At 40.8% G+C, this 23,721-nt stretch overlaps 1 protein-coding gene across 2 annotated transcripts in view; it reads left to right on the forward strand.

Moving 5' to 3' along the window:
- Window positions 1–23,721, forward strand: part of RORB (RAR related orphan receptor B) — a 384,008-nt gene that overhangs the window by 312,867 nt on the left and 47,420 nt on the right. For both annotated transcript variants that reach the window (XM_049633912.1, XM_049633919.1), the window contains exons 4-5: window positions 10,395–10,480; window positions 15,738–15,879. In XM_049633912.1, coding sequence (XP_049489869.1) covers window positions 10,395–10,480; window positions 15,738–15,879 — 228 coding nt within the window. The remainder of the gene's footprint in view (window positions 1–10,394; window positions 10,481–15,737; window positions 15,880–23,721) is intronic.

The raw sequence follows: 23,721 nt of genomic DNA on the forward strand, positions 1-23,721 counted from the left end.
ACCTCTTAGAGCACAGTGAACAGTAATACTCCATTGAGCCATATAAAATTGCCAATGCTGAGTGTTTCCTTGCATAAAAAAGTGACAGTTTCCTGTAGTTCAGCCTGTTGTCTGTGACTACGAATGGAAAGCATAGTCGTATGATAATTCTGAAAGCATTCTGCCACTGTTTACTGTCATTTAACCCCAGTAACGAGGCCCCCCCAAATAAGTTTACATCCCTCATCTGGAATTTTATTCTCATCATTGAATTTTCCTCTTTCAATCTTTAGTCACCAATTTTAGGGGTGCCGTTTTCCTCCATAATTACCACTTGAAGTCCTGCTCGCTGTCTAAGAGGTGGCTCAAAAACCACCTCATCCACAAACCTTCCAGGCTTCCCCCCAGTTAAAATCAACATCTTGAAGATGGAAGTTTGAATGTGCATGTGTTTGTGGCCTGAAACAAATAAATATTTGCTGGAACAATTGTTTTAAAGTATCCCTTACTTGTGTTGGTTGGGCTGTCTCACATGATCCTCACTACCTCGAAAAAAGAAGTGCTTTTGTGGAATTATTTTAAATAACTAACAGAATGTTGAATGTATTTCTAGATTTACAGAATAATTGAGTACAGTTCCATATATCTACTCACCCCCCCCCCACACACACACACATACAATTGTCCTCTATTATTAATACCTTGCATGAGTGTGATATATTTGTTACAAATGAGGAGCCAATCCTGATACATTATTAACTATAGTCCGTACTTTAAGGTTCACTCTTTGTGTTGTGTCTTTCTATGGGTCTCAGCAAATAGATAGACATGTGTCCATCTTCATATCATACAGAACAATTTCACACCCCCAACAATTCTCTCTGCCTCACCTACTTATGGTCCTCTCCATCCCCCAAATGACTTTTGTTTTACTGTCTCTATTTTGTCTTCTCCAAAATGTCATAGACTTGGAATTATATAGTGCATAACCTGTCCAGACTGCCTTCTTCACTTACCAGTATGCCTATGTGGTTCTGCCATGATTTTTCATGGTTTGATAGGTCACCTTTTTTTTTTTTTTTTAATCACTGAATAATACTCCTTGTCTGCATGCCCCCAGTTGGTTTATCCACTCACATGTGAAAGGACATCTTGTTTGGGGGGCGCCTGGGTGGCTCAGGCGTTTAAGTGTCTGACTCTTGATTTCGGCTTGGGCCATGATCTGATGGTTCGTGGGATCGAGCCCCACGTCGGGCTCTATGCTGACAGCGCTGGTGCCTGCTGGGGATTCTCTCTCTCTCCCCCTCTCTCTGCCCCTCCCCTACTTGCACTCTCTCTCTCTCTCTCTCTCCCTCTCTAAATAAATAAATAAACACTTAAAAAATGTTTAAAAAGGATATCTTGTTTGTGGGGCAAGTATGAATAAAGTTGCCACCAACATTAATGCGCAGGTTTTTGTGTGGATAGTTTTCAATTCAGTTGCTGGGTCTTAGGGTAAGACGATGTAGTTTTATAAGAAACTGCCAAACTGCCTTCCAAAGTGGCTGTCCCATTTTGCCTTCCCACCAGCAACAAATAAGCTCTCCTTTTGCTCTGCATCCTTGCCAGCATTTGGTGGTGTCAGTTTTTTAGATTTCGTCATTCTGATAAGCATGTGGTTGCATCACATTGTTGTTCTATTTTCTAATTCCCTAAAGACATAAGATGTTGAGCATCTCATCATACACTTATTTGCCATCCATATACCTTCTTTGCTGAGGTGTATGGTTCTGGTCTTTGGCCCATTTTTTTGAATTTGGAGAACTCTTTGAATATTTTGAATAAAAGCCCTCCATCAGATACATGTGCTACAATATTTTCTGTCTGTCTGTGATTTGTCTGTTCATACTCTTCATGCAATTTGATTTTTAACATAGAAAAGCTGTCTTTTTTTCATCTTCCAGAAACTGGGGTTTTTGCTCTTTTTGAGTTTTTATCAAGGGAATGAAGCCTGCCCGAGCCACTCTGAGTCACCTGTGCGATCCTGTGTGTCGAGTTCGCCGTTCTTGTTCTCCTTCAGTGAAGGTGGTGTTTCACAAACATGAGCTTCCTGTTGAAGATTTCAGCTGTAAGGGAGACTAGAGAAAGGGGCTCAGAAACACACGAAGGAACTACGGAGAGACAGGGTTTTCCATGAAGCAAAATAATGGCGGTTTTCTTCTTTCTGTGACTGAAAACATTAACTAGCAAGAATACATGTCTTCTTTTTTCAATACGAAGTTCTCCTCACATGGAGTTGTGGTTTGGGGACAGACAACCCTGAGACTTAAATTGTAGATTATCTTCCCTTTCTTTCTCCCAGAACTTCTCAGACTTTGCTGTGCATACGAATCACAGAGATAATGTTATAATGCAGATTCTGATTATACTGGCCTAAGGTATAAGCAAATGCCTGAATTTCTAGCAAGCGCCCAGGTGATGCTGTGCTGCTGTTCAGGGACCACGCTTTGAGTACTATGGCTCAGGACAGCGTGATGATAGATGGGAGGAATATGATGAGTGGCCATCATGACCCCTGAGCTCCGTGTTACCTAATCTGCGTCCACGAGATGGGGCAGCTTTCCAAAGGTATCATTTCCAGAATTACCACGGAGAGCTGAAATTAGTTCATTTCTGTTTCAAATATTGTTTCACCTCCTTACCGCCACCAAAAGAAGTAAAAAAAAAAATTTGTGCAATTAAAATTTTTAAGTAGAGAAACTACCTTTGAAAGTCTTCTCAGGGGAGATTTTTTTCTGCCAGAGTGTCTAGAGAGTCAGCTAATGGGCCAGACCCCAAGAGCAAGTCCACAGAAGAGGGAAGACGTACTACCACACAGTGTTACAGTATGAAGATGATGTAGACGCCATTCACAATCGTGAAATCTGTAAAGGAAACTGGGTACACTGGGTGTTAATGACAGTAATGCAAGATGTTTCTGGCTTTTCTTTCTTCTGCCTTGTCAGTTAATGACCAGAGCTTTTTGTAACTAACCCTTCAAGTGTCCTCCTGCCTTTTGAACAAAAGAGAAATACCTAACAGACAATAGCAGGAACTGCTTTTCCGGAATCCTGTATAGTTTCTAATTTTCCTTGATGCCGGAGAAATTAAAAGTGCCATTAGTTCTCAGAATAGCTACAACCATAATTACCTGGACATCACAGAACAGTTCTTCTCAAACTTCAATGCTGTCTGTCCTAGGAAGCTTGTTAAAAAAGCAAATTGTGATTCAAATCGGTCTTAGGTAAATCTTGATTCTTTGCATTTCTAACATGTCCCCAGATCATGCCAATGCCATACCGTGAGTGGTCACAGAAGACATTACTGCTTTCACCCTGAATGGTGTCAGGTTCTACACACACATTATCTTGTTATAATTAAAACTTTGATAGGACGAGATGTATTTAATGGGAATTAATTCATAATTTACGAGTTTAAAACCACTACGACTTTCAAGGGGGATATTTCCCTTATTATCAGTAATTGCTATTAATGATAATACTAATTGCTGCTACTGTCCTATGTTGGTCTCAGTCTCTGTTATTTCAGTCTTCTGAAGAGTTAGCATAGGCGAACAATTCTTCGGGGCTGAAGGCTCCTATGTAAGATAAGTCAACTCCCTTCATAATATTCCTATAAATCATGCCTTTGAAAAAAATCATTTTTTGCCATTCTCATCTGAGAGTAATTTTTTTCTTACCCCAGTTTCCAATGACATGTAGTACAGGGATATAATAATAGAAAAATAAATGTTATCTATAGGTCGCTCAGAAGCTGTCTATCAACTGACAGGAAGTGAAGACTCACACAGACCACCACCCAGAATATTACAGAAGAGAGAGAGGAGAGGTTAAGATGAAAGGGAGATCCCAAATGCTGATAGAGGAATTGGAGGATTCTAGTAAGAATTCGAGTGCACTGAATCGCAAGCACTCTATGTGGCATTTAAGCAGGAAGCTGGGACTGAGATGCCACGCGCCCGGAAGAGACGTACGTGAACACATACCTGATCCAATGTCAGGAATCTCTTAGATTCACCACCTAGCATGACATCGAAGCTCAAAGACGCTTACTTCTTTTCCTAAGGGTCTCCTTTTCCCACACTTCCATTCGCCTCAGTCTTGGGGCTCTTTTCTGATCAGTCAAAACTTAGAGTGGAGCCAGATCTTAGACACACTTGCTTCATCCTATAGGTTTGCTCTTAGGTGACAGCAGAAGATCGTATGCCTCATAAAGGCAGAAAGTTATCCATCTGCTGGTGAAGGGAGGGAGAAACTGTAATCGGGTTTTAACGTGGACTTCCCACAAAGGGTAGACAGTACAACTTGGGCTGCTGATACCAGGTGCAGAGGGAACTTTCACCAAGAGTCATCCTTATTGGAAGTTTTGTATGTGCAAATTGTGCTTCTTTCAGACACTGAGAGTTTTTCCTGCACTGCCCACTTTTAGCAGAACTGTAAAATTCTGGGAAACAGGAACTGAGGAGCAAACCCAGTATCCAGGAATGGAAGTTATTGTGCACGGAATAGATGCTTCTTATTTCCCTTAAGAAAAAAAAAAAAAAAAGCAGAAAACAAGATGCTACAAGTATAGCCCAAACCAAAGGTCGGGACACAGAGAGAGAATTATTGGTCATTTCCTCGTATTTTCTTTTTAATGCTTATTTATTTTTGAGAGAGAGAGAGACAGAGCGTGAGTGGGAGAGGGGCAGCGAGAGACGGAGACATGGAATCCGAAGCAGGCTTCAGGCTCTGAGCTGTCAGCACAGAGCCCAGTGTGGGGCTCAAACTCACAAACCGCGAGATCATGCCTTGTGCTGAAGTCGGACACTTAACTGACTGAGCCACCCAGTAGCCCCATCCTTTGTGTTTTCATATTACCACCTTGTCCCTGGGTCTTATTTCCTTGGCAGGTGATTTTCCTGCTGCAGAGAATTCCTAGTTCATGACTTGATTCGTTGAATCCTCAATGGGAGACTTACCATATCAGAATCACTTGGGGACCTATTCCAAAATATATACCCACCCTGATCTCAAGATTCTGATTACTACTCCTCAGCCCAAATATGGGAGATCAGTATTGTTTAAAGCCTTTTTTTTTTTTATATAAAAAGGAGTATGTCAAATCTCTTGGCTGTACTGAAAGAAAGAAAATCAGGATTACTGCTTTAAGGAGCTATACAACTTCTCTTTTGGTCTCTATAGAAAAAAAAAATTTTTTTAAATATTATCTGGACCTGGAACCTTTCCTCAATGGACTTAAAATGCCCAGACTATGGAAAGGGCCAGGTTGAGTTCTAGGAGATGAAATGGGGAAATGAGAGCCACAAGAACACATGCAATAAAAATGTTTACTTCGACCAGAAAGTGCCTGAACAGTCCACTGTGACTACCATTCCTGATGGATTCTTTTAAGAATCAAGGTATCTTGGGAACACCTGTGTCCCTTAGTTGGTCCTGTGACCAGCTCTTGATTTTGTCTCAGGTCATGATCTCACAGTTCGTGGGTTCGAGCCCTGCATTGGGCTCTGGGTGGACAGCACCAGATCCTGCTTGGAATTCTCTCTCTCCCTGTCTCTCTCTGCCCCTCCCCTGTTCATTCTCTCTCTCTCTCAAAATATATAAGCTTAAAAAAAAAGAATTAAGGTATTTTGGTGCATCAAAGTGATGCATTTTCTGGTGAATGCATTAGCCTGGATTAGTTCATCTCACTTAACACCTGCATTCACCAGCAGGGGGTTCTGAGGGAGCAGAACAAAAAGATATGCACGTTTTGATAATCAGGAAGAACTGAACACACAGTGGCTTTGTGCAATGTTGTAAGGGTGCTAAGCCAGGAAGGGCCTTCAGGAGGTGCTGGGGGGAGAGGAGAGACCCGCCATCTTCAAAGAAGACACAAACTGTGACTAGTTTATAGTTCTTGAATAGGACCTTCCTGATAAATCATAGGGTATTAAATTAATTGTACTTCATCAAGTGTTCTAATACAAGGTACAACATCAAATTAGTTTCAATATTTCATGATATTCTTTAAGAATATCATTTCCCCCAAAAACTTACATATGCTTTTGTATACAAAGAGATTTCATTGGTAAATGCAATGTTAAGTACAGTCTCCACAGAGGATTACCAATAGAAATGATTCAAGGGAGCGGAAGATATAAGCAATGTAGAAAGTGAGAAAGGAGCGCACCTCGAGCCATCTCTCAGGGCATGGGGGCTCCCCTACGTTTGTCGCTCAGAGAACGCTACCGTTGAATTGATCCATGAGTCATGCAAAAGGAGGAAAGTTGAACTTCCCCCGCAGTTTCCTTAGAGCACCTTCATTGTCACAGCTGGTGGGGTCCAAGCCACCAAATCCTCCCTAGATGTTCAGCCTGAAGCCATGACAAAGAGCATGCCACCATGTCTGCATTCACTGCAACATCACTGCCCCGGAGACAGTGGCTGGAGTAATGGCTAGACATTTGGAAGGGGCAAACATCGGAGCAATTACGTCATGCATTGTCCTCATCTTTGTCTGGAATACTCCGCCTTGAAGTATTATAAAATACATAGTATGAACTATGATGTTGTAGCTCAGAAGCAGTGTATTTTAAATGAGCGCAAAGGAAAAGGATTAGTGCTTTCCATTATTTACGTTTATCTTCACCTAGAGCGCCCGGGTGGCTCAGTCATTAAGCATCTGTCTTTGGCTCAGGCCACGATCTCACAGTTTGTGAGTTCGAGCCCCATATCAGGTGAGCTCAAACCCTGCTTCAAGTAAGGATGATCCCTACCTCGGGTAAAACACGAGCCCTGTTTGGGGTGAGCCCCATTTCTCTCTCTCTCTCTCTCTCTGCCCCTCGTGGGATTCTCTCTCTCTGCCCTTTGCTCACTTGCGCTCTCTCTCTCTCTTTTTCTCTCTCAAAAAAAAAAAAAAAAAAAAAGTATCTTCACCTGTAACAAACCTCATATAACCCATTCTGTCCTAATAGGTAAAATGGCCATGGGTTTTCTGAACTGATAATGCCTCCCCACACATATCAACACACGTATGTCCTTTTAAGTGATTTCTTTCTCTTTAAAAATACTGTTAAAATGTTTATGGTTCTTCAGGATTACATGTTGAGCTAAGATAATAAATATGTATAAATATGCAGATACTCTACCGAATCATTCCTGATCCCATTTGTATTTTCCAGGTTGTATAAGATAACCTTTGTGGCTTTCAAAAACATCTTCTCACACCCTAGGGGGCAAATTACCTCTATTTTCATTTCCTTTAGAGTTAGATCATTTTATAATTAAGAACTTATTGAAGCAGATTCTCCCCACGTGTAAGTTACTCCCTGGGGAGTAATTTATGCAAAGAGCACCTCTGACTTAATATCATATAAGCTTAACAACTGTACAATGGATACCTGGTATTTTTTAGTCAATTTTGTGACCATTGTAAAGAATCCACTGTGTGAAAGGTTATCGCTAAAAAAAAAAAAAAAAAAAAAAAAAAAAGTACAAATTATGTATAGTGTCATTCATTTGTATTTTTTAAATAAGATTTTTAGTAAAGGAATAATAATGTGGCTTGTCATAACTCTCATCCAATAGCATTAGAAATACCAGTTAGCAATGATTCTGACGCTGCTAAAAACTGACATTTTGTAGCTCTTCACTACTTGCAAGGCAGTTCTACATAAAATATCTCATTAAACCTCACAAATCTGTGAAGTTTGTCAGCTAACTTTATAAACCAGGAAACAAAATAAGACTTTTATCTTACCTATGGACCCAATCATTATCAGGTTCGGGACAGGAATCCAGGAAAACAGAATAGAAATTACATCAGATCTCACATGTTTTCCCCATATCACAAAATCTTGAAAACAAATACTAGTTCCTATAATCTGAAAGCTGAAAAAACAGAAGCAATAGAAACACTTAGTCTAATAAGTATTTTAGTTGACCTCGTCTCATCTCTTGATATTTTTATCATTGTCTCTTTAGCTGGCACTATTAGAATAATACAGAAATCTGAAATTGTATTCATGTTGTGTCTCTGTGGTAAGCAGGGAAAGGGTCACAGAACAAAATATCAGGAAAATTGGCTAATTTCTGGTTGCCATCTCCCAAATCAACTCAAAGGCATCATTAACCACTTGGATTCTGAGTTTTCTCATATGAAAAATAGGCCATAATGCTGAATTTTTTGCTTATAAAGATGCTTTGAACATACCGTGAAATATTGAATTTCAAAAAAAATTTAAGATGCTCTCCTCAAGCTAAGTATTATCTTTTTTAAAATGTAAAATAATAAGACAATGAGGGTTATGTCTTGCATTTATCTGTTTTGTATATTCAAGGGTGAGAAACTGTAGAAAAGCATCCACATGGCAGATTGATGTACAAAGCATTTTGAGGCATATTTTGCATAATTATTTTAAATTGGGAACGGGAATAGCAGATCTTCCTGGTGTGTATAATTTTAACAACACTTAGAATACTACCAGAGACATAGGAATTACTACATTCTAAATAAAGTGTATCTCGTGGATTCATCCATAACCTCGATGCTGATGCCTTAAAATCATCTTTCCAGAGGGTTCTGTACACAGGTGCTTGCACATGCACACATGCAAACTGGAAATCCTGTCCCCCACCCCCACCATGTTCCATAAAGTGGTTGCCTTACCAACAATTCCATTTGTGTCAAACCAACTGTTGAACCTCATCCTAAGGATGAAGCGAGAAGTCATCTTTGGAGTCTTCATCAGTTTCTACCTCTGTGTCCTTTCTTTCATTTATCTTCATAGAACTGTCCTTCTATTTGCTTCTCCCTCTCCCCTTATCCTGCCACTGACGTCTTCCACACTTCCATCTCCCGACACCCTGTTCGGAATAGCCTTTTAGTCTCCTGCCTGTTTCCAGTTAGCAAAGGTACCCAAACCACCACTTTGATCCTGTCGTCACCCCGTTCCTTCCCTTGAACCCTTGTGGCCAGTGGTATCAGGTAGAAATTCCTCTGCCTAACTCCCAGGAGCTCCATAATCTCTTATCCCTCCGTCTACCCAACCATATGGCCCACGTCTCCAGTGGAGCCGAGGTGTTTGTCTCAACGATCACGAGCCACAGTCATTCCAGAAGTCCTTCATTCCATTCTGCTTGCTGAAGCAGCCTTTTCCTTTCACTTCAGCCCAACAGTCTTCGGAATCAACCCTAATGTCTTCGTCTCCACGAAATTATTTTCTTCGTATTGAAGTCATAGGAGCCACATGTTCTATCATTTTCTCCTGGTTTTTCCATGCATTAATTTTGTTTTATGAATGAAATAATCTGTGTCACTAATATATCTTGTGTCAACAGCTTCTATTATTTTAGCGGACGTATGGAGTGTGCTCAATAAATATTGTCACCACTGACATACTCGAAGTAAACATCCAGCCACGTTATTTATAAAATCACGCCCTTCCATTTCAGCTTTGCTTTGTTTACTTATTTAAAATACTGTTGAAATAAGGCAGCATGATAACACTCAGTGACTTGATGTTTGAAGTGCGAAATAAGAAAACCGAAGCCACTGGTTCAAGGGATTTTTTTAGTCTGATTAATAACCAGGTCAGGTTTATTTTTTGAATGTGTTTTTTTTTTTTAATTTTTAAGTGTACTTGTCTATTTTGAGAGAGAGAGAGAGCAAGAGCATGTGCAAGTAGAGTAGGGGCAGAGAGAGAGAGAGAGAGAAGGAGAGAGACAGGATTCCAAGCAGGCTCCAGGCTCTGAGCTGTCAGTGCAGAGTCCGATGCGGGGCTCAAACTCACGAACCGTGAGATCATGACTTGAGCTTAAATCAAAAGTCGGACACTTAACTGACTGAGCCACCCAGGCGCCCCAATAACCAGGTCAGGTTTAAAAAGGAGAAAGCAGGGGCGCCTGGGTGGCTCAGTCGGCTGAGCGTGCGACTCTTGGTTTCGGCTCAGGTCATGATCTCATGGTTTGTGAGTTCGAGCCCCACATCAGGCTCTGCATGGACAGCGCAGAGCCTGCTTGGGATTCTCTTTCTCCCTCTATCTCTTCTACTCCCCCTCAGCCTCTCACTCTCTCTCTTTCTCTTTCTCTCTCTCTCAACAATAAATAAAACAAACATTTTAAAAAAATAAATAAATAAAAAGGAGAAAGCAGTGAAGTAAGAGTTTAGAAGACTTCCGGTCCCTGGTTACATTTTGTAGTTTTCGAAAAACAAAGCAAACCTTGGTAGATGGATAGATACCTTTTCACTTAGAAGAAGATTCAGGAAGCCGGGCCAATAGTGGTGGGTGAGCCCACGCCAGGGTCTTCCAACACTCAGGTCGTGCCAGGGGGAGGTGGGGAGGGAGCCAGGCAAGCAAAAGGAAGAAGCTCAAAATGTCTGTTTTCCCCTTGCAGCACAAATTGAAGTGATACCATGCAAAATTTGTGGCGATAAGTCCTCCGGGATCCACTACGGAGTCATCACGTGCGAAGGCTGCAAGGTAGGGGGACTTTGACAGGACACTGCCAACAGCGTCTGTGTTTGCCCCAGGCATCCGTGTATGTCACCGTGCGCGTGGCGACATCTTTTTAAAGAGGGCCTGCTAAAGGATTCTTGTGCTTGCTGCTGACACTCGGGAATTTCTGCTTGGTGTGTGGGTGGGTGGGCTTCCCGTTCTTGGCCTTTCAGCTTTTTGTGATCGTCTAACTGGTCAACCGCAACTGGAAAATGGGTTGTTATTTAAGAGCTTGAATTATTCACATTTACAGAGATATAAATCCTGCCTCCTGCTCTCTTTTAACTGTACTGCCTTCAGTAAACTCAAGGGCATTTATTACTGTATGAAACAACCAAAGGTCACAGATGGCAAGCCAACGGCCTATGCTTCCTTATCTGCTTACAAATGAAGTTCAAGGTAACAGTTGCAATATGCATATGTTCATCCTTTATTCTCACATTCCAGAAAAGAAGAAGTAGAGTCGTGGAATGTTAGAAGGATACCAGATAATCTCTGAAGTAATTAAAAATGATCTGCCCCAACCTCCTCATTTTCAATGAGATAATGAAGTATAAACAAGATTATGTCATTTGGCCAACATCGCTGATCTAGTTAGTGAAAAAGTATGGCCAAAAACACAGGATTTTTCATTCTTGGTCCAGCGTTCCCCTCCAAGGACGTTGAACCAATCCTTCCAAAAACAAACTAATTCCTATGAGCAAGATGCTCTTAAAATACAAAGTTGAAAATAGCAGTTAACAGAGACTTAATCCGAAATAAGGGAAACTTGAAACTTCACAGTAAGTGTTTAAAATTCTTCCTTAGAAGGAAAAACAAGAGAGACTAAGTGTCAAGGGGGAAATAAGAAACAATTCCACACCTAATTTCAAAGGGCAACGTGTCACCGGAACAAAATGCAGTGTAATCTGGGAGTGAAAAGTGATATGTTGGCGAAGTTATTGATGAAAACAATCATATTTTTGACCAAAGATGCAAGCAGGGAGGGCGCCTGAGTGGCTCAGTCGGTTAAGCGTCTGACTTCAGCTCAGGTCATGATTACAGTTTGTGAGTTCGAGCCTCGCGTCGGGCTCTGTGCTGACAGCTCAGAGCCTGGAGCCTGCTTCCGATTCTGTGTCTCCCTCTCTCTCTGCCCCTGCCCCACTTGTGTTCTTTCTGTAGCTCTAATAAATAATTAAAACTTTTCAAATTTTTTTAAAAAGATGCAAGCAGAAAGAATTTAATATCAGTAGACTGTGGGCACTGGCTGACTCAGTCCATAGAGCGTGCGTTGTGAGTTCAAGTCCCACAATGGATGTAGAGATTACTTAAAGCATTTTTTTAATTAAAAAAAACAAGTAGCCTGAAAGAGATGTAAGACGATCACCGATTCTAAGGACTAATCTTAATCCTCACAGAGTCAAACATACATGAGACAAAACATACCATAACTCTCCAGTAGTCATGCTATGAGAACACTTGACAAGGTCTTCATAATGGTCTCAAAAAGTATGAATTCTGAAATTGAAACTGAAGCAAAGAAAAGGAAAAGAAAAAAATGAAACTAAAGTGGGAAGAGGACACAGAGAAGGGAGAATAGCGTGAATGTAACTCGCCCATCAACATCCTGACCTCAAAGGTGATTAGTGATAATCCATATTTGAACATCCTGAGATATTCCTTGTATTCCTCTGTTTGCTCTGCAGACCTATGATTAAGAACTGCATGTTATCCACCTTGATGCAAAGTTTTCAACTCATCAGAAGACACAATAAAGCAAAATTACTAATCAGCAATTTTTTACCCTCCTTAGAGTAAGCTATTACTACCTCGGGGAGGTAGGCAAATAGTGTTCTTCATAAATGCTAATAATTTCGGAATCCAAACCCTCCAGAGAAAGCATTTCCACTACTGTGTTGGTTTAGTAGGTATTTTTAAGGCCTCTGGTCTAGTTTATTAAGTACCCACCAAGTATATATATTTTTAGATCAGTGTCACAGTGGAGATCTGTGTCACTGTGAAAGCTCTATTTGGAAAATGCCCGATTTCAAAATATGAAGGTATGTTCCTGTTAAAAAGCAAAACATTTTACACAGAAGGTTTAACTAACCTTACAAATATATTCCATAGACCAACAGCTAAAACAAGTGTGTAGGGTACGGCCATCTTTTCTATTTAAAGCAGGAAACACAATCAAAGAAATTATGCTGCTATTCTGAAGCATACTCTGAAGTTTTAGTCAAAATGACATTTTACGCGGCACTACTTTTTTTTTTTTTTATTTCATGGAAAAACCCACATTTGTAAATATGCTGTGTTTTTCTCCAACTGGAAAACTCAAGAAATTCCGTTTAGAATAAGATGTCAGTGTCAGCGCATTCGGTATCAACCTCTGAATTTTCATAATACCGTTCTGAGTCAACATGAACAACCCATTTTAAATAACATCAGTTCAGCTTGCGCACTTAATTCAAATTCCTATTCATTCAATAACATTTGAAACAGAATCTCTTTTTCGTGCCAAAAACCTCATTTGCAATAATGAGCAACAGATAAGCAAGAAATGCCTCGTAATTAATGTCAAATTGGCCTTAAATTAGGCCTGTAGCTGTGACTTTAGAAGTCTTCTCTGTCAGCTCTTTTGCTAAGTGGCACTGGAGTATCTGAAGTTAAAAAACCACCAATTCTTTCTTAAAATGTAAATTCCCAAGTCATCTTTTACCAAGACTGATGGGCCAAAGTTTCTCTTTCTGACACCTTTGCTGGCACAGATCTTCCTTGACTTACATGAGGTTATGTCCCTATAAACTCACTGTGAGCTGAACATATCTTAAGTCAAAAATGCATTTGATACACTCAACCCAGTGAACATCATAGCTTCGCCGAGCCCACCTTAAATGTGCTCAGAACACTTGCTTTAGCCTACAATTGGGCAAAATCGCCTAACACAAAGCCCCTCGTATAATAAAGCATGGAATGTCTTATGTAATTTATTGAATACTGTACTGAACATGAAAACCAGAATGGCTGTGAGCGCTATAGGTCGTTGACCCCCACAATCGCCGGGCTGACTGGAAGCTGTGGCCGCAACCCTGCCCAGCGTCACAAAAGAGCATCGTGCTGTCTCTCACTAGCCTGGGAAAAGATCCAGATTCAAAATTCGAAGTATGATTTCTACTGAATGTGTATTGCTTTCAGACCATCTGTAATGTCGAAAAATCGTAAATTGAACCATTGAAGTCAGGGACCGTTTGTATATGGAGTATGTCCTTTCAATCTCTGGCAGTTTGGATGGGATCTCTGTTTGAAAGGGCTCTGTGAATTCATTCACACTGGACAGTTGGATATCTCATCCTGCCACCACTGGTCCGTGGGGACCAAACTAGTCCTTGTTTTGAATGGCTTGGGGCTTACAACACAAAACCAGTTGGCATTTTTTTCTCTCTTGTCCCGTTTCCGAGTTACCCGTTTCCGAAGTTCTTCATAAGAGTGGCAGGCTCACAGGGCACCTGGGTGGCTCAGTCGGTTAAGCGTCGACTTTTGGTTTTGGCTCAGGTCATGATCTCGCAGTTTCTTGAGTTCAAGCCCTGAATCGGGCTCCGTGCTGGCAGTGCAGAGCCTGCTTGGGATTCTCTCTCTTCCTCTCTCTGCCCCTCATCCACTCACACCATCTCTGTCTTTCTCAAAATAAACAAACTTAAAAAAAAGAAAAGAGTGACAAGCTCTCTTTATAGTGACAGGCCATGTCATAGGAGAGCCCAAAACTAAAGGAAAATCGATGATCTTGATCCTCTTTAAACTTTTTGGGGTGTTTTGCATTAATGTTGATTTTTAATATATTGTGTTAAAATATTACTTATCCTGATTGACAGGTTTTTTGGCAATCCTTAAATTTTGTGGCCAAGATGGGTGCCTGACTAGCCACACCCTAGTCCCAGCCCTGCTCTGTCCTCCTGCTGATAATCGAGGAAACCCAGATTTTCCTCTTTAGGGTTTTCTTTTCTTTTTTTTAACGTTTTCTTTAATTTTTTTAATGTTTATTTATTTTTCAGAAAGAGAGAGAGAGACAGAGCATGAGAGGGGGAGGGCAGAGAGGGAGGGAGACACAGAATCTGAAGCAGGCTCCAGGCTCCGAACTGTCAACACAGAGCGTGACGTGGGGCTCGAACCCACAAACCGTGAGATCATGCCTTGAGCTAAAGTTGGATGCTTAACTGACTGAGCCACCCAGGAGCCCCACCTTTAGGGTTTTCTGTAAGATAGCTAAGGCGCATAGTATCCAAAGAATTTTTTAATTAAAAAAATTTTTTTTTATTTATTTTGAGAGAGAGAGAGAAAGCAGGAGTGGGGGAGGAGCAGAGAGCGAGGAGAGAGAGAGAGAATCCCAAGCAGGCCCTTCACTGTCAGTGCAGAGCCTGATGTGGGGCTCGAACTCACAAATCACGAGATCATGACCTGAGCCGAAGTCAGACGCTCAACCAACTGAGCCACGTAGCCACCCCAAAGAAAGTTTTTTAATAATTAACTCAGTTATGGATTTATTTAGAATGGTAACGTATGGCTCATGGCAGTTAACTGTGTACCAGAAAGAAACCTAACTTGCACGAAAACCTCCTACATCTCTATAGTCTATTTATTGCTTATTCTTATTGAACAGTTTATATACTATATTTGCTTTATTTAAAAATATGGTTAATTATAAGGCACATCACTGGTTTAAAAAAAACAACCTTGCAGATGCCTTCTGGGCATATTTAAAGTTTTTCAAATGGGTAAAATGCTTCTTAGAAACCGGGAAGATACTGGCACATGCTGAACCCACCCTCCTCAGTACGGCTCTTGTGACCAATGTCCCCCACAGCACTTGACATAAGCCTGTGTTATTTTCCCCCTCAAGTTTTGTCATATTTGGCTTAGCAGTGACACTGTCCTCTGCCATTCCTTTGATGCCCGGAACTCTGTCCTGTTTTTCTTTGCAAAGAACACAGCGCACAAATGTCTTTAGTAAACACTGATTAAATGAATGAATGAAAGATGCCTTCCTATCTCTGTAGATGGTACATATTTTCCCCCAGGCAAATCATCTGTAAGGTATCCAAGGAGAAGTATCAAAAAAAAAGTTGTTTTTTTTTTATTAAACTCCATTACATTCACGGTAGAAAATATAGCAAACGTGTATGTTAATTGTCTCAAACGTGTATGTTAATTATCTCCGTTTTCCTTCTTATAAATAATATCTCCCTCCCATTCTCTTTTCTTCTAGGGATTCTTCAGGAGGAGCCAGCAAAACAATGCCTCTTACTCCTGCCCAAGGCAGAGAAACTGTTTAATCGACAGAACCAACAGAAACCGTTGCCAACACTGCCGACTGCAGAAGTGTCTTGCCCTCGGGATGTCGAGAGATGGTAAGACATGCCTTCCAGGTTCTTAAAGGTTTTCACGTGGGGCGCTTGGGTGGCTCCGTTGGTTAAGCATCTGACCTCAGCTCAGGTTTTGGTCTTGTGGTTCATGAATTCAAGCTGTGCTGACAGCTCAGAGCCTGGAGCCTACTTCAGATTCTGTGTCTCCCTCTCTCTTTGCCCCTCCCTTTCTGACATATTCTTCCCCCACCGCACCCCCCCCCTCTCAAAAATAAATAAACATTGGTAAAAAAATTAAAGGCTTTCACATGGATGCTTTGCTGGAGTCTATTTAAGCCATTGGAAGGATTTTAGACAAAGGGAATTGGGGATAAAAAGAAAAGAAAACGATGTGCTGGCAGAACTTCTAAAAACTGCGCATTGCCCCATAAAATAGGAATACAGGAAAGACTTTGCTGGAGCTCGTGGAGCAAGCTGTACTAATAAGGTTAGGTGAAAGCCACATTGGCCAAGGTTCAAAAGTTTGCATGTGCATGAGTGGTTCCTAGGATGTGAGATTTTTCAGAGCTAAAACCAGGGAACATGCGAGGCAAACCAGGACCATTTTGTCACTGGGTGAGTCTGACTAGTACATGAGTTGCTTGGTGTGTGGAGATATTAAGCAGCAGAACCTACTTCCATAGGAAGCCCAGAAGCCCTACTATTATTGGCCATGGACTTTCTAAAGCATCATGAAAATTTCAAAAGCTATAGCATAAGTCCAAGCCTTAAAAGGGCTGTGTAACTGGTGTCCTTCTCAGAATATGACCCAAATGGGTGAGCTGGGCCCCCCACTGATTTTCTTAGATTAATTGAAGAGACAAACACACACAAAGAATTTTATCTAGTGTTGCTTCCATTTTTAAGCACTCATCTAAACTCATTATCTCCCACCTTACCCCCACCCTCCCACCCCCAACACTGGCTACAGCACTCCTGTATCAGATTGTGAGCCACCCTGAGTCCTGAGGGCACTTCTGTCTTGTTCTCACTGTATCCTCAGGATCTGGTTAAAGGCAGGCACCTAAATGTTTGTTGAATGAACCATGGAATTCTCTTTTACCTAGAGCCTGAGACAGACAGTTCCCCTGGTACTTATTCTCTTTATGTGAATCATTGTAGATTCTCTACTCCTGGTCACATTCTTCTAATGAAGTTCAAGGTAGTGTGGAAGGAAGGAAGGAAGGAAGGAAGGAAGGTAGCAAGAAAGGAGGGAGGGACAGAGAGATGGACGGAGACAGGGAGACTTCCAGATCTTAAAGAAATAGGGATAATTGGCATACACCATCTCTTGGTATATAGGGAGTTTTATGAGTTATTAAATTAAATGTGAGCCTTTTACTCATTTGGATAGAATCTGTTCTGCATAAGTCTTGATATCTAAACCTAAAAACTGCTTACTTCTTAGCTTGCATTCTCCAAATACTTATATCATAAAAGTTTACCTTTTTTCTACTTCCCATCCCACCTAAACTTGTATTGCATCAAAGTATACCTATGAGGCAAATTGGATCCAGAAAATAAAAAGAATTTGACCTTGAGCCTTTCAGTGTAGAGGTAGCTTCTAAAACTACAGAGACATGTTTCCAAGCTTTTCTATTAACTACCTGACTTTGTGTTTATTTGCTTTTCTAGACTTGCTAGCCATGTAAATATACTCCTAGGATGTGTACTTTCACATAACTAAAGTGAAGAAAGTGGAAGGTGGGGATTTAGTGGTCTTAAGCACTTATTTAGTGCAATTCTACGGGAACTTTAGTTGATGATTTTGTACTTTGTTTCTGCTATATGGAGGCAGCATATTAATTGACAGTATATGAAAAACTCCACTAATTGTGCAAAGAGATTGAGCCATTGGTTATTTTTCTTTGTTACTTCTTCCTACAATAAAAGGAAGTGTCTCTTTTGGAAGGGCAGATCTTTGGTCTGTGCTGGTGAACAGAATCATAGACAAGAGATGGGCTTATGGTCCAATGTCTACAAAATCTAGGAGATTGTTTGAATACCATGGCAAAAAAAAAAAAAAAAAGTGTGTTGGGAGGGAGGGTCATTTAATGGACAGAGCCACGATCTTTTCTCAAGGGGGAAGAAATGTAGTGTAGCATATAAACTTGCAAGTAAAAGCAATACAGTGTCTGAAGATACTGGAGATTCAGGATAGTGATTCATCTTGGTTTTAGATCCAGAGACCATTCTGAGGATGCCAGGGACATCCTCCAAAATACCTCCTAACTGTGTCTTATGTAAAACTAATGACAAGGAGAAATGCTCCAGGGTAGGAGCGGTGGTTGGAAATGAGGATAAGAGGTTCCAGCAAAAGGAAAAAAAAAAAAGGATTCTTCCTAAGGGAGAACAATTCTTCCTGTTACACAAGAGGAAGTTTCATCTGAACCTTGATTACCAAGAGTATTTCCTTTATACCAAATAAATTCTACTAATACCAGGGTAGCTGAACAGGTTTTATCTCCTGTTGATATGTAATGTCTGGCCTGTGGTATTGATGGCTTAAAAATCCCTGAACTTATTGGTGATTACCTATTTGTAGCGAGGACCCAGCAATGAGAGCTGGTACTTCCCCTGCCATTAATTTATTATATTTACCTTCTACTGGTTGAGCAGGTATTTTCAAAGTGCTTTCACAGTAGTGCTAGTAGCCAAGTTCAGATGCCCTCATACCTGGCTTCTTTCCACATACACCTTGCCCACGTTCCTTCAGACACAAAGTGGCATCTTCATTTTGATAATCGCATTTGTTTTCTGTCAGGGATGCATGGCACTAAGATTGTTTATTTCACCTACGTGGCCACTGAAAAACCATGGATGGCTACTTGTAGGTAGCTTGATATGACTTTTAAAATCACTGGACTTTCATTCTGTCCTGAATTTCCACTTTGATCATGGTTTATTAGCCATGGCACATAGATGAGTAGACAAAAAAACTCAGCAGTAACAGATTTGTTCAAATTTAGTTTGGGCAGAGAATCAAAAATCAAATCCACTTGGAATATATATGCGTGTGTTTATGTGTATGAAAACGTGAAACTGGGACGCCTGAGTAGCTCAGTTGGTTAAGCGTCCGATTCTTGATTTCAGCTCAGGTCATGATCTCAGGGTCATGAGTTCAAGCCCCGCGTTGGGCTCCTCACTGGGCGTGAAGACTACTTAAAAACATTTTTAAAGGTGAAGACATGCATGTATTTATGTGTGAGAGCTGATAGCATGTATATGCCCATCACATATTCTCCACCATCATATTTACTTTTCTTTTTAACTGGAAGCTTCGTAAATGTTAGTTGCAGGAATCTTTAGGATAAACTGTTTCCAATCGTACTACTACAAACAAACAAATAAAAACCAGAAAAATGTTTGGTGTCCGTAGGAAGACACTGAGCCCCAAAGAGAAAACATGATACTCACATTGCAATAATTGAATAGGCATCCTCCTAATGACATGTAAGTAGCTACCTTACGAGGACAGATTTCACAAATTAGGTTTCTATTTATCCAGAACAGCATTGTCCGATATCCAGAATGGTAGCCACATGTCACTATTTAAATTTAAATTAATTAGAATTAAATACAACTTAAAATTCACTTCTTCAGTCACACTAGCTGTATTTCAAGGGCTCAATAGCCCCATGTGCCTGTGGCTACCATTTTGGAAAGCATAGATGACATTCGATCATCACAGGAAGTTCTATTGGAAAAGGAGAGGGATGTGAGAGAATATTTTGAAATTAGGAATAAGGTTGGGTAGATTGAATCTGATCTTTTCTACAAAGCTTGGAGCACTATAAAAAAAAAGGCACATCCTTGAAACTGAAAAAAGTTAAATTAAGACCAGTTTGCTTGGTAAGCAACAAGATATGAGCATGGTGAACTTTACAGCCAGAAGATTGTGAGATAAAATAATTTCCAAAATGACTACAGAAAGTCACAGATGATAGTTCTACAATTGGGCTCTCTTGAAACCAACAGCATATATCTAGTTGTCGTGTGTTGGTAAGCAGAAATCTTCAAAGAAGCAATGACTTTGTTTTACAGTTACCCCAAAAACTTCCATTCCACTTAGAATGCCACAATCCAAATAAAAATGAAAAGATCCCCGATACTTTGCATAAAATTGTTCTTTGCTAGTATGAGATCAGAGTGAGTGATAAGAGCATATCATGAGTAAATACCACCATCACTGAATATTTATAAGGCACTTGCAATGTATACAGAATCGTGCAAGTTTCTTTGAGAGCTAGCAGTTTAACAAGAGGCTGCCTCTATACTCAAGTGAAAATCATTAACAGAATGATTCAAGTCTGAGAGGGGCAGACACTTAAAACATGTGCCATTCTGATTAATGGGTAGTGGTAAGAAGAATGCTAATCCTTGCAAATAGAACAGTAATACAGCCTTTGTTAAAAATACCCCTATGAATACAACAAATGTTTTCACAGATAGTGACAAAGGGATTCTATACGTGTCAGGAAAGTTGGGTAGATTTATTTGTTCCATGTACCGTAACTGTTTTCCCCAAATATGTCATTACTTTTATGATAGGAAAGGGGCACAAAACCACTAGGACATCACTGTTTCTGACATGAATGGAAAAATCTATTCTAAAATAATATTAGAGTAATTGCCAGCAAAGTTCTTTATTTAGAATGAAGTCTGTTAGTTCCAAAATGTAGTGGAGCTTTAGGTCGTCTCTGAAAATATTTCAGTTTGCTCAGTGACCTGATAAGTCAATACCTTGGAAAAGGCATCACTATTCACCATTGGGTTTTCAGATGTTTACCAGGACAGAGGTCTTGACAGCCTACTGATTTGACATTGTTTGCCTGGATTATGAGATCTATGGTCAACAGCAGATTTCTGGACCTAAAATTATTAAATGTAGAGTCTTAACTGGGTTCGCTCATTCATCAGCTGCCAGCTAGAGGTCAGTCTGTGCCTCTGCTGAGGGTAGATGGCCTTCTCTGCAAAGACCTTATCGTCTAGCAAGCTAGTGCAGGCACATCCTTTTTGTGGTGAGAGATTCAGTCACCTAAGAACTTTTGTAGCTTCTGTTTGTATCACATATGTCAGTATCTCACTGGCCCAAAGCAGGTCACATTGATGAGGTTTTTGGGGGGTGACAGTGGGGCTCATGGGGTCCAGAGCCGACAACCAAGAAAGAATTCTTGAAGATGTCTGTTGGTGCAAAAAAAGTGATTTTATTGAAGCATGGGGACAGGACCCGTGGGCAGGAAGAGCTGCCAAGGAACCAGGAGAGACTGGTTATATACTGTGGGGTTGGGGGAGGTAAAGTCCAGGGGAAGTTTCCAGAGAGATTTTCGTATGCTAAAGACTCACAGGGTACTGGAGGCCGAGCTGTTGTCAAGCTAAAGTTGTTTTCCCTCTAGCAAAGCATTAACATGAAGACAGTAAGGAGTTAGTTCCTGGAGAAACATTTTACTCTGCCTGCCTCAAGTATTTATCAATGCGCTGCAGGCCATAAAGAAATAGAGTTCTATCTGCCATTTCCTTCAGCCTTTATTTCCCACAATCACTCTGGAGGGGTGATGGAGACTTTTAGGTCCTTCAGGACTATGATCTCTATCATTTTCCCCCCTTTCTTTTGTTCTTGGGCAGCCAGGAGTGCCTGAGGAACATCACACATATCCCACCTGGGGGTAGGGGTGGGGGGGGGGGGGGTTGTCGCCTGTCAGCTTGCCTTAAGCTCCCTCATCAACGTGCCCCTGAGGCAAGTGGTGAGGCAGGGCGCCTGCCTGGAATGAAAGGGCATTGCATATTTACACCAGGAAGGGCATAGAAATAGGTAAGAGGAATCAGGGTCATTAATGGAATCAATCTACCACAAGTATATTTCACCTAACTATAGAGTGCATGGAAATCTAAAGCAAGGTTTAAATGGAAAGGGTTTTAAAAGGAGGCACTGCATTTATGTCTCCATGATAGAAGAGCCTCCTCTTCTCAGTCTTTGCTCTCTAATAGATTTTAAACAAACAAATGCAAAAGCTCTTCTACTAAAGTAACTCAGAAAGTAATCTACTTCCACCAAAATCTTAATCTACCAATAGATAGAAATTTTGTATCATCCTCAGGAGTTCTGTAACAAATTGCTGTTCTGAACCTACCTGAATGCAAAAGACAGGTTAGCAAATAAAGAAGAATGTCGCATTCATATCTTGCTGGGGGGGGGGAGGGGGGGTGGGGGGGGGTGGGGAGTTCTTTCTGAATCAAAAGTTATCATGATTTATTTTTTTCTGATATAAAAAGTTTTTTCCCCAGAGAATTTATATTTATTTATTTATAAATTTATTTATTTAAAAATTATTGTATTACATAATATATATAATATTTGTAAAGTTATAATATAAAGGTACAAAGGAATGCTTTCCCTAAAATTTACTTTAGGATTTGCCCCATGGACAAACTGGAAATATCACCGCAATTAATAAGCAAATCCATGTGTCTCTGAGAAACAGAACCTAATAAAGATAGTATCTCTACCAACAAAGTTAAACACAATGATCTAAATGATTCGAGACGCTATTAAAATGACAGTAGAGGTAGAAAGGGGAGTTTGGTCTGAATTAAACAGATGAATTGTCTTCATTCAGAAAACTTACTGGATAAATCACCCCTTTGTTTTTCTATTTAGGCAGCGTCAGAATGCCTGCCTGAACATTTTTTTTTTTTTTTTTTTTTTTACTGAGGATTAAGGAAAAACAGGAAGTTTGGGCTGCTACAAATCCAGTCTTCATATCCACAATCCAGCAGGCAGGAAAGAAGAAAACAGTGAGTCCCAACACTGAGAAGTATATGCAGCATTTCTATTTACCTCCTCTTATCCAGAACTTAATCTCATAGCTGCACCTGGCGGTGAGGGAGGCTGGGAAACGTGGTCTCCATTCTGAACAGCCGATGCTCAGATAAAATTTGATAACTCTGTAACCAACAGAAGGAGAAGACGAGCACTGATGGAACATGGCCAGCGGGGAGGGGGGTGGCTCTTCCACAGTAGGAATCTCTTCTGTGGGCCCTCTGTGCTGGAGAGTCCTTAAGCACTTCACCATGTAGTTATTTTCAGAAATCATTCTCACGAACCCGACTAACTGATTCCAGGAACTGGACCTGTTCCTACCCTCCACTTCCTTCTTTCTACATTCCCTGGGCTTCCAAATACCAACAGGTGATGAGAACACTGTCACGAAAGAAAAGAAAATAGAAACTCCGAGAGGAGCCTCCAAGTTTGCCGTAGTCCCCACCGTTAACATGAACTGCAGGACATAGTGTTTGATGATGCAGACAAGGTGGCCTCTCACTTAAAATATTCACAGCCTAAACTGGGAGTTGACAGTTTGTGAGGGAAAATGTCAATATCCGTAACAAATCAGGAGGTCAAACTCTACCAGTTAAGAAACAATGAATTCAGATCAAAGCATCCTCAGATTACTCTGTGACCTCTTACAGATTTTTCCTCCTTTTTCCTCACGATGGTTAAGGATTTTGCCAGAAGAGAAGGGCAATATAAAACTTGGGGCTGGTAGAACAAGAAAGGAGGGGTAGCTGTGGGCTTCCTTGCTGAGTATTGGACTTAACAAGATTGCTGTTTTCCAAATATTCTTTGAATTGGATCCCAAAAGCCAGCTGAAGACAAATACTTACTTAAAATTGCATTTATCACCCTCCCCCACAGCGTTGGTCTTACCCAACATGCTGTGTAGAAAATAGTGAGGGGGTGCCTGGGTGGCTCAGTCAGTTAAGCGTCCAACTTCGGCTCAGGTCACGATCTCTCAGTTTGTGAGTTCGAGCCCCACATCGGGCTCTATGCTGACAGCTCGGAGCCTG

The sequence above is a fragment of the Panthera uncia genome, chromosome D4 (assembly GCF_023721935.1).
Source record: "Panthera uncia isolate 11264 chromosome D4, Puncia_PCG_1.0, whole genome shotgun sequence".
NCBI lineage: Eukaryota > Metazoa > Chordata > Mammalia > Carnivora > Felidae > Panthera > Panthera uncia.